At 37.3% G+C, this 13,609-nt stretch overlaps 1 protein-coding gene across 1 annotated transcript in view; it reads right to left on the bottom strand.

Annotated features, from left to right (window-relative positions):
• Positions 1 to 13,392, bottom strand: part of LOC106868315 (uncharacterized) — a 31,075-nt gene extending 17,683 nt beyond the window's left edge. The window contains exons 1-2 of the mRNA XM_014913506.3: positions 13,102 to 13,392; positions 3,804 to 4,516 (exon numbers count right to left, since the gene is read on the bottom strand). Coding sequence (XP_014768992.1) covers positions 3,804 to 4,516; positions 13,102 to 13,133 — 745 coding nt within the window. The 5' untranslated portion in view covers positions 13,134 to 13,392. The remainder of the gene's footprint in view (positions 1 to 3,803; positions 4,517 to 13,101) is intronic.
• Positions 13,393 to 13,609: the final 217 nt, after the last annotated feature.

The following is a 13,609-nucleotide window of genomic DNA, read 5'->3' as shown; positions in this document are numbered from 1 at the left end:
CGGGATGCCCTTCCGGGATGCCCTTCCGGGATGCCCTTCCGGGATGCTTTTTTTTCTGTGCCACTAGCACTTGTGAGGCTACCATGCAACTTGCAAGACTATGAACCCCAAAGGAAGATGCTTTATGCTAGGAGATCAGGGGGTTACAGTATGAGGGAAAGGACAGGATCAGAGCAGAAATGGTTTCTTGCTGTAGGGGAGCTAAATGGCTAGTCACATTTTAGAAGAGAAGGTGGATGTCATTAGGGATGGAGTTGAGGTTTCTGGGTGGATCCTGAAGTTAAGGGTTGAGTAAGAGTGTACACACATGCACACACACACATACACAACTGTTCAGCTATAGTACAGAAGCAATTTTCTTGTACTATGTAGGCATGTAATTATGTGCATGTATACACACACACCCACACGCATAAATATTCTTGGGAAGCACAAGAGACAAACCCAGACATATTTTTGCTTTATTTAACATGCAGATTTCTATTCTATTTATCTAGTTTAATCCTCTACACACATTTAATTTCTAAAACAAGTTGATGTAAGAAGATACTATGAGAGATAGTGCTCCCACTGTTGATAGTGGAAGTACTGTACAGTTGAAATGTGATTTGTTAGTAACCAAAGTTCAAATCCGGCCCCATGGAGAAGAATGGATTTCAATTGGCTGATTTACATTAGATGCACTAGTCATTCATTTGTTTAATGTTTTTCCATACTAGAATAGGTTGGACAGGGTTTTATGGCTAGATGCTTTTCCTGTTACCAATATTTACCCGTCTTTCAATTAAAGGATTTCTTTTATTTCACAGGTCTTTGAAAGCATACAATGACCAGTTGAGTTCCAAGGTTAACAAGGAATGTCAGCATCACTGTAATTTCACTCAGGTGGTGACAAGTGAAGCCATGCAATATCAGCATTCATGCACATTTGCACATACATATATGATATATATACATGACAAGCTTCCTACAGTTTCCACCTACCAAATTCACATACAAAGCATTGGTTAGCTAGGGTGCTATAGGGTATAGAACATTGAAACAACAAATTACGACTGTATGGTTTTTACACTTGGATGTCTTAGAATAGAGGGTTGTCTCTGTTATGTACCTAAGCAGGATGGAGTATACTATTATATGGAATATACTGCACAATTGGATATGAGATGAACTTCAGGGTGTAATTAGTGAAGGGAATGATGACTACTTTGCAAGAGAACTTCTTGTCCTAAATTAATGGTTTTTGAGCAGATATACAAGATGGGCTTTATATACTAGAGACCTACAATAGCAGCCGAATAGTATGTTAAATGGACTGTGTATATTTTTACCATGCCACCAACACTGGAGAGGCTGTCCATGTTTGACTAAAGAGTCTCAACTATTCTATACAGTCTTTATTGTTACCACAGAGAGGAAATTTTTGTATTTGCATGTTAAACTTCATGGGGAGGAAGCCTTCCTGATGGCTGAGAAGCTAATACAACCCGATGATGTTTAAAAAAGTTTTGCTATCAAAGATGTTCATAGTTATATACATTTTCTTGGTGAAAAGCCACAGTTTTTCAATGTTCTTCACTCTTTACACCAATAACATTAATGATGGAGCTCATGCATATTTGTAAAATAATGGTGTCTGAAGATGGTTAGAGAATATACCAATTTAAATGAAGTGCACATATAGAGAAGATTGAAAGTTAACAACCAGGAACATCCTCACAGTTTATTGAAAATGTGATCTCACACACACAAACAGAATGAAGAAATAATTTCCAGACTGTAAATGTTTGAAGAAGGGCAGACCAGTCATGACTGTGTGGTTAAGAGGTTTGCTTTGCAACCCCTTGATTTCAGATTCAGTCCTGTTGCACAACATTTTTGGGGAAGTGTCTTCTACTATAGCTCAGGCTGACCAAAGCTTCTGAGTGGAGTTGGTAGATCAAAACTGAAAGAAGCTGGTCATATATATACACATGTCTGAATGTGTGGGCACCTGTGCTTGCCTGGATATGTTTACACTTATATTTTGTGTCGTGTAGATATAGTAAGAGATCCCATACTTGAAAAGCAGCAAAAGGGTTAGCAACAAGAAAGGCATCTGGCTGTAAAACAGGTCTTGATAAAATATTTGTCAAACCCATGTCAGCATGAAAAAATGGATGTAAAACAAATTGAAATAAATGAGTCTAATCAAAATAACTTCCTCTATTCTTGCTTTCAAGCATAACAAGGAGGAATTTCAACCATGTTTCGTGGTCTGTTACCACAACAGCTCCTTTATAGGATCCAGTTAGCTCAAGACATCATCAGGAGGAACCACGTCCGGTTTCGGCCCCTACTCCTCTACCGTTTTGACGTGGCGCCCCCCCTTTCGGAGGTGTCTTCAGCTCTGGTGTTGGGTGCATGTCTTCTTTCTTCTATTCCCTGGCCTCTTCGATGCAGCATCAACGAGTGTCAGTGTCCGACTGATCGTCATGTCAAATTCATATAACATAAGTTATATAAATTCATATAACACAATAACATAAGTTCAGTTCTGTGACAACTGTACAGTTAAAGTATCTTGACTCAGGGTAGATGACTGATGTGCTGCTTCTGACTGTAGTAATGTGGGAGTTGTAATGAAGAGCCTGTCATAAGTCATAGGTGCTGCCTTTCTTTTGATTATTTGATTTTCTGGCATACAAGTTGAATTTTTCAGACCAAAATTTACAGCCAAAAAAAGCAAGTTAAATAAGTTCAAGGAGGACATTGGAGAACCAAATTTGTGTCAAATGCAACAGAATTTGGAAAGATAGTGATGATGTTTAAATATTTACACTACATGTTTACACTATATGCTACATATACCAAATGTCCTACTGAGGGCTGGAAGATTTGGTTTGTCTGCATGGTGAAAGCAGTCAGTAATGTCACCTCCACATCCATGGTGAGTCTAGGACATTTACCCACCATGGACAATTACCCCCAGAGCACAACAAATGATGATTTAAAACATCTTAATATATTGGAGAGGGGGTAATTAACCAAGGGGGTAGCTGTTGTTGGGGGAATTGTCCTATTGGGGGTAATTGTCCTAGGGAAGTAATTGTCCTGATACGTCCATAGTATGATCATCACACGATCTACGATACATAATATAAACATTGGCACACACATTCATACACAAACTTATGTATGATAGGCTTTGCACAGTTTCTCTCTACCAAATTCACTTACAAGGAATAGGTCAGCCTGGAGTTACAGTTGAAGACACTTGCTTAAGGAGCTGCTCAACTTAACTGAATCCAAAATCACATAGTGGGGAAGTAAACTTTTTACACATGCAGCCATGACAGAAATTATGTGTGCATGTGCGTGTGCCCATTACCCTGCTTGGAAACAGATGAGAGTTGGCAACTGAAAGAGCACTTGGCTGTAGAAAATCTGTTTCAATGAACTCTGCCTAATCCATGCAAGCATGGAAAACTGGACATTAAAACGAAGATTGATATGTGTGTGTGTGTGTGTGTGTGTGTGTGCATATATACACACACTCACACACAAACAGTGAATCCAATATCACATTATCTAATGTGTCTTAGTTTTCTAAGATGGTAGGGTGTGGTTAGAGGGTGCTATTTCTATGAGTTAGTAAGCTCATGTTTCGTTTAAAAAAAACCATCTATACAATTATTATGATGGGTAGAATATGAAAAATGTGACACTAAATGAAATGTTGAGATGAAACATGAAAAAAAAAAAAAAAAAAAAAAATCAAAATAATTAGGGGGTTTTCTTCCCCAAACCATCTTGTATATTACCTGCCATTGAGAGGGAGCTGCTCCTTTTAATTTTTTCCACCAAATTGTCAGCGATAAACTCAATCATATCTCCTTTTTGTACAATGGTGCCATGAGGTAAGCTACGTGAGAGATCACTATCAGCGGAACTAAGTGCATCCAATGAAGGGTCTTCAACAGAACAGTGCCGCTTCTTACGCTCACTGTTCTGAATGGGTACGGGAAGGGATAAAGAATGGGGGTCAAGTTTCTGCTGGAAATCTAATTTACAAGCTTTTAATAACTCCACATTTGAAATACCGTTGCCAATCTGTTCACTGAGCTTATCATCAAGATGGGTCCGGGCAACAGACACAAGGTTATCGTTTTCTTCAAGACCATGCATATCGTGCTGATCAATGCTCATATCTATGCATTGTAAGCCATGGTTCAAGTTCATGTTAATCTCATGCTGCAAGAGTGCATCCTTGTTTCGTTGATGCAGTTCTTGCAGCTCGGAGGGAGCCATGTGTAAGTCAGCATCCCTTAGGCTCCCAAATGTCCCACTGTCAGGAGAGTGCTGGAAGATTGGGTTTGTCTCCATGGTAATTGGTTGCAAGCAGTCGCTGGCATCACTCCCGCAGGATACAGCATCCATGGTATGATCATCACACGATCCACAACTACTGGAGCGGGTGTCTCCGACAGAATCGCGGTTGCTGCTGTGGTGCTCCTCTGAATGACCTTCAGACAGCCTTCAAACAAAAAAAAAAAACAAAAAAACATTCATTAATTATAAGCAAATATCAATACAAAAATATCTTGAAAACATTCAACAGATGTAATGTTTGTGATATTAAATATGCTGATAAATCCATAGAAACTTTTGGAATTAAGTAACACCAGATTTCAACAAAAGGTAATGTTAGTCCAGGTAGGACTAAGTTTAAAGAAATTAGCAGTTATTTTAGGGTAGCTCCATTTAGATGGTTTGACTTCTAAGTGATTAACAAATTGAAATTTGTATCTTACTTAGTCATAGAGTTATATGATTAGGCTATTCTCAAAAGGCATTAGCAGCTTAACCCATTACCTCCCATAATTCTATTAACTGGAATTTTTTTTATGAAACTTTGATTTCTAGCATAAAACAGCCTTAGAAACACGCTGGAATGATCAAAATAACATTTTAAATAGAAATAAGTGAGATATTGGGTGAAAAATTAGCAAACCTCATTTGAATATCAGAGAAATATACCTAGTAGATATAGCAAAAGGGTTAGATATGTGTAAATCTTGATAGAAATTACAAATTTCGTAATTCTCTAAGTGATCTCATATGAGATCACTGGTAGGTAATGGGTTAAGTGACACAAAATAGTTCCAACATGACTTACAAGAAGCTTGCCTCTCTACTCTGACATTTACTACATAAATTGACAGCAATCATCATCATTATTGTTGTTGTCATTGCTTTTAGTGTCTACTTTTCCATGCTTGCATGGGTCAGATGGAATTTATTGAGGCAGATTTTCTATGGTTGGATACCATTCCGGTCACCATCCTTCACTTGTTTCCATGCAAAGAAATATAAGACCATGGAAGATAGGAAACAAACATTATAACTTATATGACAGTGATGCTGAACTTTGCTTTTTATCCTCTCAACATTGATAAAATCCAAAGCAGTGGACTGGCAGAATTGTTAGAAGGCCAACAAAGATTTCTTGGGGCATCTGATCCAGCTCTTTGGATTCTGAAAGCAATTCCTGTAGTCACACTTGCCAAGTCTATCAGCCCAAGTTGGCTATCTTTCCCCTTAGATAAATGAAGACATGAAGATTGATGACATGAAGAGGGGAAACTTGCATGCATGTGAAACTTAAGTTTTCTTCAATAAATCCTATCCAGACTTGTATATATACGTGCAGATGCATGGTCAACCTTGCCTGACAGATGTCCTTCACACGAAGGCAGAGAGAGAGAAGATACTCGATGGCCTTACCAGAAGGCCATTGAGTATCTCCTTACAAAGACATGTTTGATAATATATTGTGTGGAACAGAGGGGAGAGAAGCTCCATAACCACTAGCACCTATAATCATGATATATGAAAAAGAACAAAAGTTAAGACAATCTTGATAGTGGATATTTTAAAAACCATATTTGACAAGGAATAACAAGGTACTTTCTTTGATTAATCACCTTAACTGCTTTTCAACAGTTACATTTTGACTGCACTAGTAACACTTTACAGCAGAAATCAGATATATGAGTTGCATTCAAAAAGTATTTTATTTTATTTTTCCCTGCTAAACTAAGCCATATGCACAAAACCTTTGAATGGGAGGTGACAACACTCTTCCTGTGCATACATGGAAATTTTCATGCTGGTTGGCCATGTCAGCTCCCCACTATCATGTATAGGCATGTAGTGTGCACCTGTCAGATTTTTGCTTCCACTGAATGCATCAAGTTTTGTCAAAAGTTTGATGATATTCAAGCTCAAACCATCCAGCAGGCTTTGGTGATGATGCCATGGACAAAACTCAGATTAAGAAGTGGTACAACTGCTCAAAACATGGAGAGCAAGGTATGCTCAGGCAGTCCAACCACAAACTAAAACAAGGAGCCAATTGAAAAGGTTTGATGAACAGTCATGGAAGACTGTTATATGACAATCTAGGAAATTGTTCATGAAGTGGGAATAAGCACAGAATCAGAGGGTTTGTGCATATGAGAAATGTCAGTGAAATTTGTCCCCAAGCTACTGACGGAGCAGCAGAAGCAACTTTGCATAGAGATCTCTCAGGACATACTGGACTGTGGAAACCATGACCTAAACGTCATAAAATCATCATCACTGGTGATGAGCTCTGCTTGATGTGTTTGGTCATCTTGCATGAAAACAAAAATCTTATGAGTATGCACTACACCTCTATACTCTAGGCATAACAGCTGGGAACTGACATGGCCTACTGGCACAAACATTTTCACACAAGTACAAGAAGGGTAGTGTCAACCCCTGCCCAAAGCATTTTCCGCAAGCAGTATTAGTTTTTGTGAGAAAAAATAAAGTTGGATACTTCTTGAACGCACCTTGTAACTATTCAAAACTTAATTATCCTTAACTGCTGAAACAGCTTAATATACCACTATCTTTTGTTGAGGATTGTCAAGTTTGAAAGTATTTTTTGTTGCAACGTCAAGTTTATTCAGGCAACATCAGTACTGGAATAACTATGAAATTAAATTTTGCAGCTAAAGGGTTAAACACAGATTAGTCACATTTAAAACCAACTCAAATTATAGTACTGCTATGGAATGTACCAGATAAATCTGTGTACTAATGACATTTAATATAACATCTCGATAACATTAACATTTCAGAGGGTGCTGCACTCAGCCAGAATATAATTGGTATAATTAAACAAGTTTTTTATCAAATTGTTTGAATACTATCTTAGTTTTAGATTACATAAGTTGTTTTTCACAGAGCAAATGGCTAAGAAGTTTATATTATAACTTGAAGTCCCAAGTTTGAACTCATTTTTACCATAACTCCAGGTAGATCTAAGCCTTGTGAATGAAATTCGGTACATGGATGGAAATTGTATGGAAGTCCATGAGATGGATTGGATCTGGACTTTAAAAATCGCAGCCTTATCACATAAAGGAACACATATCTGTGGAATACACAACCACTTAGATTTATTAATAATTTAACAAGTATGTGGATCGGTTGATCAGACAACTGAATGCTCATCATCTAAATGATGGAGTTTCCTGAGCATAAACATGAAACCTTAGATTTACAAATGAGAGGAAACAAGTGTGTGTGTGTATGTGTGTGTGTTTGGACCCTTATCTTGGTATCATGGGATGATGGTGAATGAGCATCACTATCATACAAGCAATGTTGTTTGTTTCCAGTCTTCTGTGAAAACATGTATAGCCATGAGGAATGTGTTTTTCCAGGTTGGTAAGGGATGGACAGTTTGATAGTTGCCGAGCCAGAGGACTGCACAAAGCTCTCCTGTCTGCTTTGGTCCAGTTTCTACAGCTAGATGATGATGTAGGTGATGGGAGGTTAAAGTGTGACAGAGTGATAGAAACAGGGGTCTTGCTGTACTGGAGATACTTGGCTACCCCAGTTGGAAAAGAGAGAAAGGAAAGAGAGAGAAAAAGTGTTGAGGATGTGTTGGATCCTCAATGTACAAAGAGGTGAATATAAGTGTTACAAAGGATTGAACAGGGTGACAAAAGGATATATTTTGTTGTGTGGCAATAATATACAGTTAAATAATAATAATATATAAGTACAGACAAATATATACATGTTTGTATTTATATAGTACACACTGTAAAGCAGTTTGGGGTTAGGAAAGATATCCAGCCATAGAGACTATTTTGAAAGTAGAATGTACAAATATAAGCAAACAGGGTTCTCTGACTTGTCTAGGAGGGTACTGCCTCCAAATAAGAACTGAATTAGACTGTGACAATTTGTATAACCTACAATAGCATGGAAAGCAGATGATATATATCATAAGTTTTAACATCCACTGTTCCATGCATAAATGGGCTGGACAGAATTCATTACAGATTTTCTACAGCCAGAAGTCCTTCGTGACATCAACCCTCACTTTATTTCTAAGTAAGGGAGCATTTCTACATAGCTGGATATATTTTCAAGGAAGACTGGACACAGATGGCACTGCGTGTATGGACAGCGGCACTACTTTACAACTACCCTGCAATGCACAGACATTAACAATAATGAGTGAATAAAAGTCAACAAAATATAATAGTAAAAATATTACACAAAAATTAAAATTCTTAATGGCTGGCCTGCTTAATGGTTTAGGTTCAAACTCCAAAATTATTTTTCTTATTATTCACTTTGACCCATTAGGGAAATTAGAGGTAAAATAAAATAAAAAGAAAGCTTCTGCTAATAACTGTAAAATAATTCCTAATGAACATTTGTCTATGTGAACGGTAAATAATGCCAGCTAACATAAATTGTTTATACATCTATGCAAATAAACACACATGACTCCAATTTCTCTAACCATCACTTGCTAGTCACTTCTTTCTCATCTCTAAACATCTCCCTTCACACTCTTATGAAACATCCCCCTCTTTCCCCTATGTACCACTTATATTACCCCCCCCCCCACTATTCCATGTGGGTAAGTCTTGATGCTTTTCTAACACCATCTATTTCTCTCTCACTAACTCTTTACTTACTTGTTTCAGCCATTTAACTGCAGCCATGCTGGAGCACCGCCTTTAGTCGAGTAAATCGACCCCAGGACTTATTCTATCGGTCGCTTTTGCCGAACCGCTAAGTTACGGGGACATAGACACACCAGCATCGGTTGTCAAGCGATGTTGGGGGGGGGGACAAACACAGACACACAAACATATATACACACGTACATATATACGATGGGCTGCTTTCAGTTTCCATCTATCAAATCCACTCACAAGGCCTTGGTCGGCCCGAGGCTATAGTAGAAGACACTTGCCCAAGGTGCCATGAAATGGGACTGAACCTGGAACCATGTGGTTGGTAAGCAAGCTACTTACTACACAGCCACTCCTGTGCCTATACTGTCTATATTTTTTTCTAACTATCTCTCCTTTTCCTACTGGGGTAGCCAAGAATCTCCTGTATAGTAAGACATCAGTCTCTATCTCTCTATAGTACTTTAATCTCTCATCTGGTACAAAGTCATTTCCTTTGGTACCACTCTCTCAGCTGAGAGGTCTTTGTTTTGTAAGTTATTTAGTGCCCCCACTGGTGTTGGTGTCACATAAAAAGCACCCAGTACATTCTGTAAAGTGGTTGATATTTGCAAGGGCATCCATCCACAGAAACCATGCCAAAGCAGAGAATGGAGCCTGGCACAGCTCTACCACTTGCTGGCTTCTGTTAAACAATTCAACTCATGCCAGAATAGAAGACAGACATTAAATGATAAATATATATAGAGCAAGAACCATATCTAGTGACATTTACAGCAGGCATGGGTAACCTTTCTAAAGAAGTGGGCCACATGTGACATGGTTCACCATAAGGCAGGCTGCACTACTAAAATCATTCAAAGTAATTTTCATTGATGTACCATTCAGAAAGTCCCATGGGACCCACAGTTTGCCCACAACTGATTTACAGTAATGTGACAAGAAACAGTTAAGAATGAAACGGTTTTATTTATCTAAGATGTTCAACTTTAGTATTCAAAGCACAAGTGTAAATGTGTCTTTTTATTGCAAATGGCTAGCTGCTAGCATTTGACCAAAATATACCAAAATGCATCTGGAGCAGAACTAACAATAATGATTGTGTTCACCTGCACATTAGAAATTTAATCTTTATGAATTCTTGTTGAGCAATGTGGTGGAGTCATGACTTCCTCTTCAATAACCAAGTCAATACTGGACTGCTCCCACTTACATGTTTGTGGAGCCTGACATTTCAGCATATCATGGTGGTAATCATTAATGGAATCTCCATCAGCAAACTCAGGGATCATTTGGACCATACTTTTCAAGAAGTTGACATCTTGGCAATGTTAGGACTATATATTCAGTTGAGACAGTGATAATTTGACCATAAGGGTACTGGATACAAGCATAATGGTGAAGAGCATCAATCAGTTAATCTGCCTCCAGCTCATATTTGTCCTTAGGATTAATCCATCTAGGTAAAACTTCTCAAGATTCAAGCAGTTTTCCAGATAAACATTGCTTGACAAGAGATGCTGAACGTTAAACTTTTTTGTATCCAAGAGTTAGTGTCTGGTGAGGTTACATAGAGTTGTGACATAAGATTCACTAGCTCTAGCTGCTTGCTGTTTTTGTGATCTCCAAGAACGGTATTCTGCTATTTAATGAAGCTGTAACTAAGAGTAATTATTGCAGTATTGTAGTAATATAGTTGCAGGAATGGCTGTGTGGTAAGAAGTTTCATTCCCCATCACACGAGTCTGGTTCAACCCTGTAGTGTGGTACTTTGGTCAAGTATCTTCTACTACAGCCCCAGGAGACCAAAGACTTGTGAGTGGATTTGGTAAACGGAAACTGAAAGAAGCCCATCATATATATATGTGTATGTGTGTTATTGTCTCTGTGTTGTAAATGAGCATCACTGTTATGCAAGTGGTGTCCTTTGGTTCCAATATTTTGTGAAAGCCTGTCTGGTCATGGGGAAATATTACCTTACTTGGAAACAGGTGAGGGTTGGTGACAGAAGGGCATCTGGACATAGAAAATCCACCTTGACAGATTCCCTCCAACCCATGCAAGCATGAAAAAGTGGACGTTAAAACAATGATGATGATATATTGTTGATGCAATCTAAAATATGGCTGAAGACTAAAAAAGTGACAGTAAGTGTTGACCAGTTAAGTCTGGTACTTCAACAAGAAAACTTAGATATTTGGTTTTACAGCGTGTCCATTTTCAGACTGTAATAGATGAAGTGCAGTCAAAATGATGACCCCAAAGAAAATTGCAGAAATGTCTTTCTAGTTAGTACGTGAAATGCAATATGAACTAACTTGTTCTTATTGCGAATGGCCGTCTGCATTTAATCGAAGTATACCACATTCTCTTGAACCGGAAGTAGCAATGTTGATTTCCTAGTATCCAACGTAAGATAATTCATCACCCGTGAAGGAAGTGGCGGAAACTGTCAAAGTACCATCGAATATGTAATGGTAATATTCTTCCCCACACCTCGGGGGGGGGGGGGGGCGGTTAGGACAAGTAATTGATAAAAGGTTAATTTAAATTGTGGACACGGGAAAATTTAACAGTAAACACGTCGATTACTTTGAAATTAATTAAGGCAACACATTTTTTTTTTATTATTAGGGAATGAAAATATTACTTTACCATTTTAGACACGCTAGAGTGAGACTATATATGAAAGGAATCAACATTGTCTTCTGAGAATAATACCGCTTAAGAAGAAATAAAATATAGTTTAGGTCACTGATATACGGTGTGTTTAGAATGCAGTTGTCACATCAGAAACTGAAAATACGGAAGCTTATTGCATGCATTTACAGTAATATAATGTTTGTTGACAACTCTCGCTTGCAAAAATCTCATTACTATAGCCGAAAAATCAACAGATAGTATATGAAATTTCAAAAACGTTAAGCGGAAGGAATTTAGCGATGTTGTAATATTGATTCAAAACAACAAGTCTTTGACAATGTGAAAACGTATAAAATTATATATATATGTGTGTGTGTGTGTGTGTGTGTGTGTGTGTGTGTGTGTGTGTGTGTGTGTGTGTGTATATATATATATATATATATATATATATATATATATATATATATATATAGTAGGCGTTTGAGAAGATAGAGTGATTCAGAATAAGTGGAACGAAATCAAACATCAAAGGACACGATCCATCATGCAAAGAGTTTTATAGATGTATTTCAAACATAGCAGTTCCAATAATTTAACTTCGCCAAACGGGAATGAAATGTGACAACACTTGTTATCTTTAAAGATTTTTGTATTAAAATAAAACCCGCTGAACTGATATTTCATACACTTCGATAATTTACTATGGTTTAGATAATGTTTGCAAAGCCACAACCAATTATGGGTGGAGTTTTGGAATAACTGTAACTTCGAAGTCCCATACTTCATAAGAAATAAAAAGGGTATCCCCACCCCCATTCGTTTTCATTTTTATAAATTTTATCTTGGGGTTCTACAGTTTAATACGACGGAAATACGATCCTGGAAAAAAAAAAGTTTTTGCCCATAAATTAATTTATTTTTCAACATTTTGTCATCCTACCACTTCCGTATATATTCTTTCCAATGAAGTATAAGATTATTCCAAAACTCTGCCCAATTTTACCTTCCATCCTTCAAAGGGGTTCGATAAAATAAAGTACCAGTGATTTACTGAGGTCAGAATAATCAACTATATCCCTTTCTACAAAATATGCGACATATAATTGCAATTAAAAAAAAATCGTAAACAGAATTTTAAAAAAAATTACAACTTTAAATAATAATCTTCATATTGGAACAATTTGACAATGACTTCGTGTAAAAAGATTGATAGGTAATCGACATGAAAAATCAATAGTCATTTATAAACGTGTATTTATAATGTGAAGATACACACACACGCATATGATGTATATATGTGTATACAGTAATCCATATAATTACATGTATGTGCGTATTTATATATATATATATATATATATATATATATATATATATGTAGATGTTAAGGTAGGAAAAAAAATTTACATTGTAATTAATCGATGAATTTGAAAAGTAAACTCACTGATTCTGTGTAAGCAAAGCCGAAGATGCCATCGTGTGATTGGAGTGTTTTCAGAATGGTTGGGTTAACAGAAAGACAAGTCAGGCATCGAAGAAAGACTAATTCGGCCTATCAACAGGCCTCTTCTGCTTTGGGTAATCGACTGGGGGAGTTCTTATAGTTGTTCCAGTTATGGTTGTTCAAACAAGAGGAACGGGGTTAACATATATACATATAAACACACCCGTTCTAACGATTGATGATATCGTTGTCCAGTAAAGACAACGCCAGTCATGTCTACTGCTGCTGAGTAACGCATGCGTGTTCCAACTGATATCAACGTCCGGTTAAAGAACATTAACCCATGGTTATTTAATACGCACTAACACTAACTAGGTGTTTCAGTACTAGCAAGGCCGTCCTGTTTTCTAACCAGGTTTCTGACTCGGGTTCCATATAAGATTTTATTGTTAAAATTTATTTGCAGTAAATTGGTTATACTTCTACAATACACAAAATATTATAACAA

Source organism: Octopus bimaculoides, chromosome 5 (assembly GCF_046866305.1).
Source record: "Octopus bimaculoides isolate indiv1 chromosome 5, ASM4686630v1, whole genome shotgun sequence".
Classification (NCBI taxonomy): Eukaryota; Metazoa; Mollusca; class Cephalopoda; order Octopoda; family Octopodidae; genus Octopus; species Octopus bimaculoides.
Note: the sequence above shows the minus strand (reverse complement) of the source record. Positions and strands in the feature narration are given on the sequence as shown.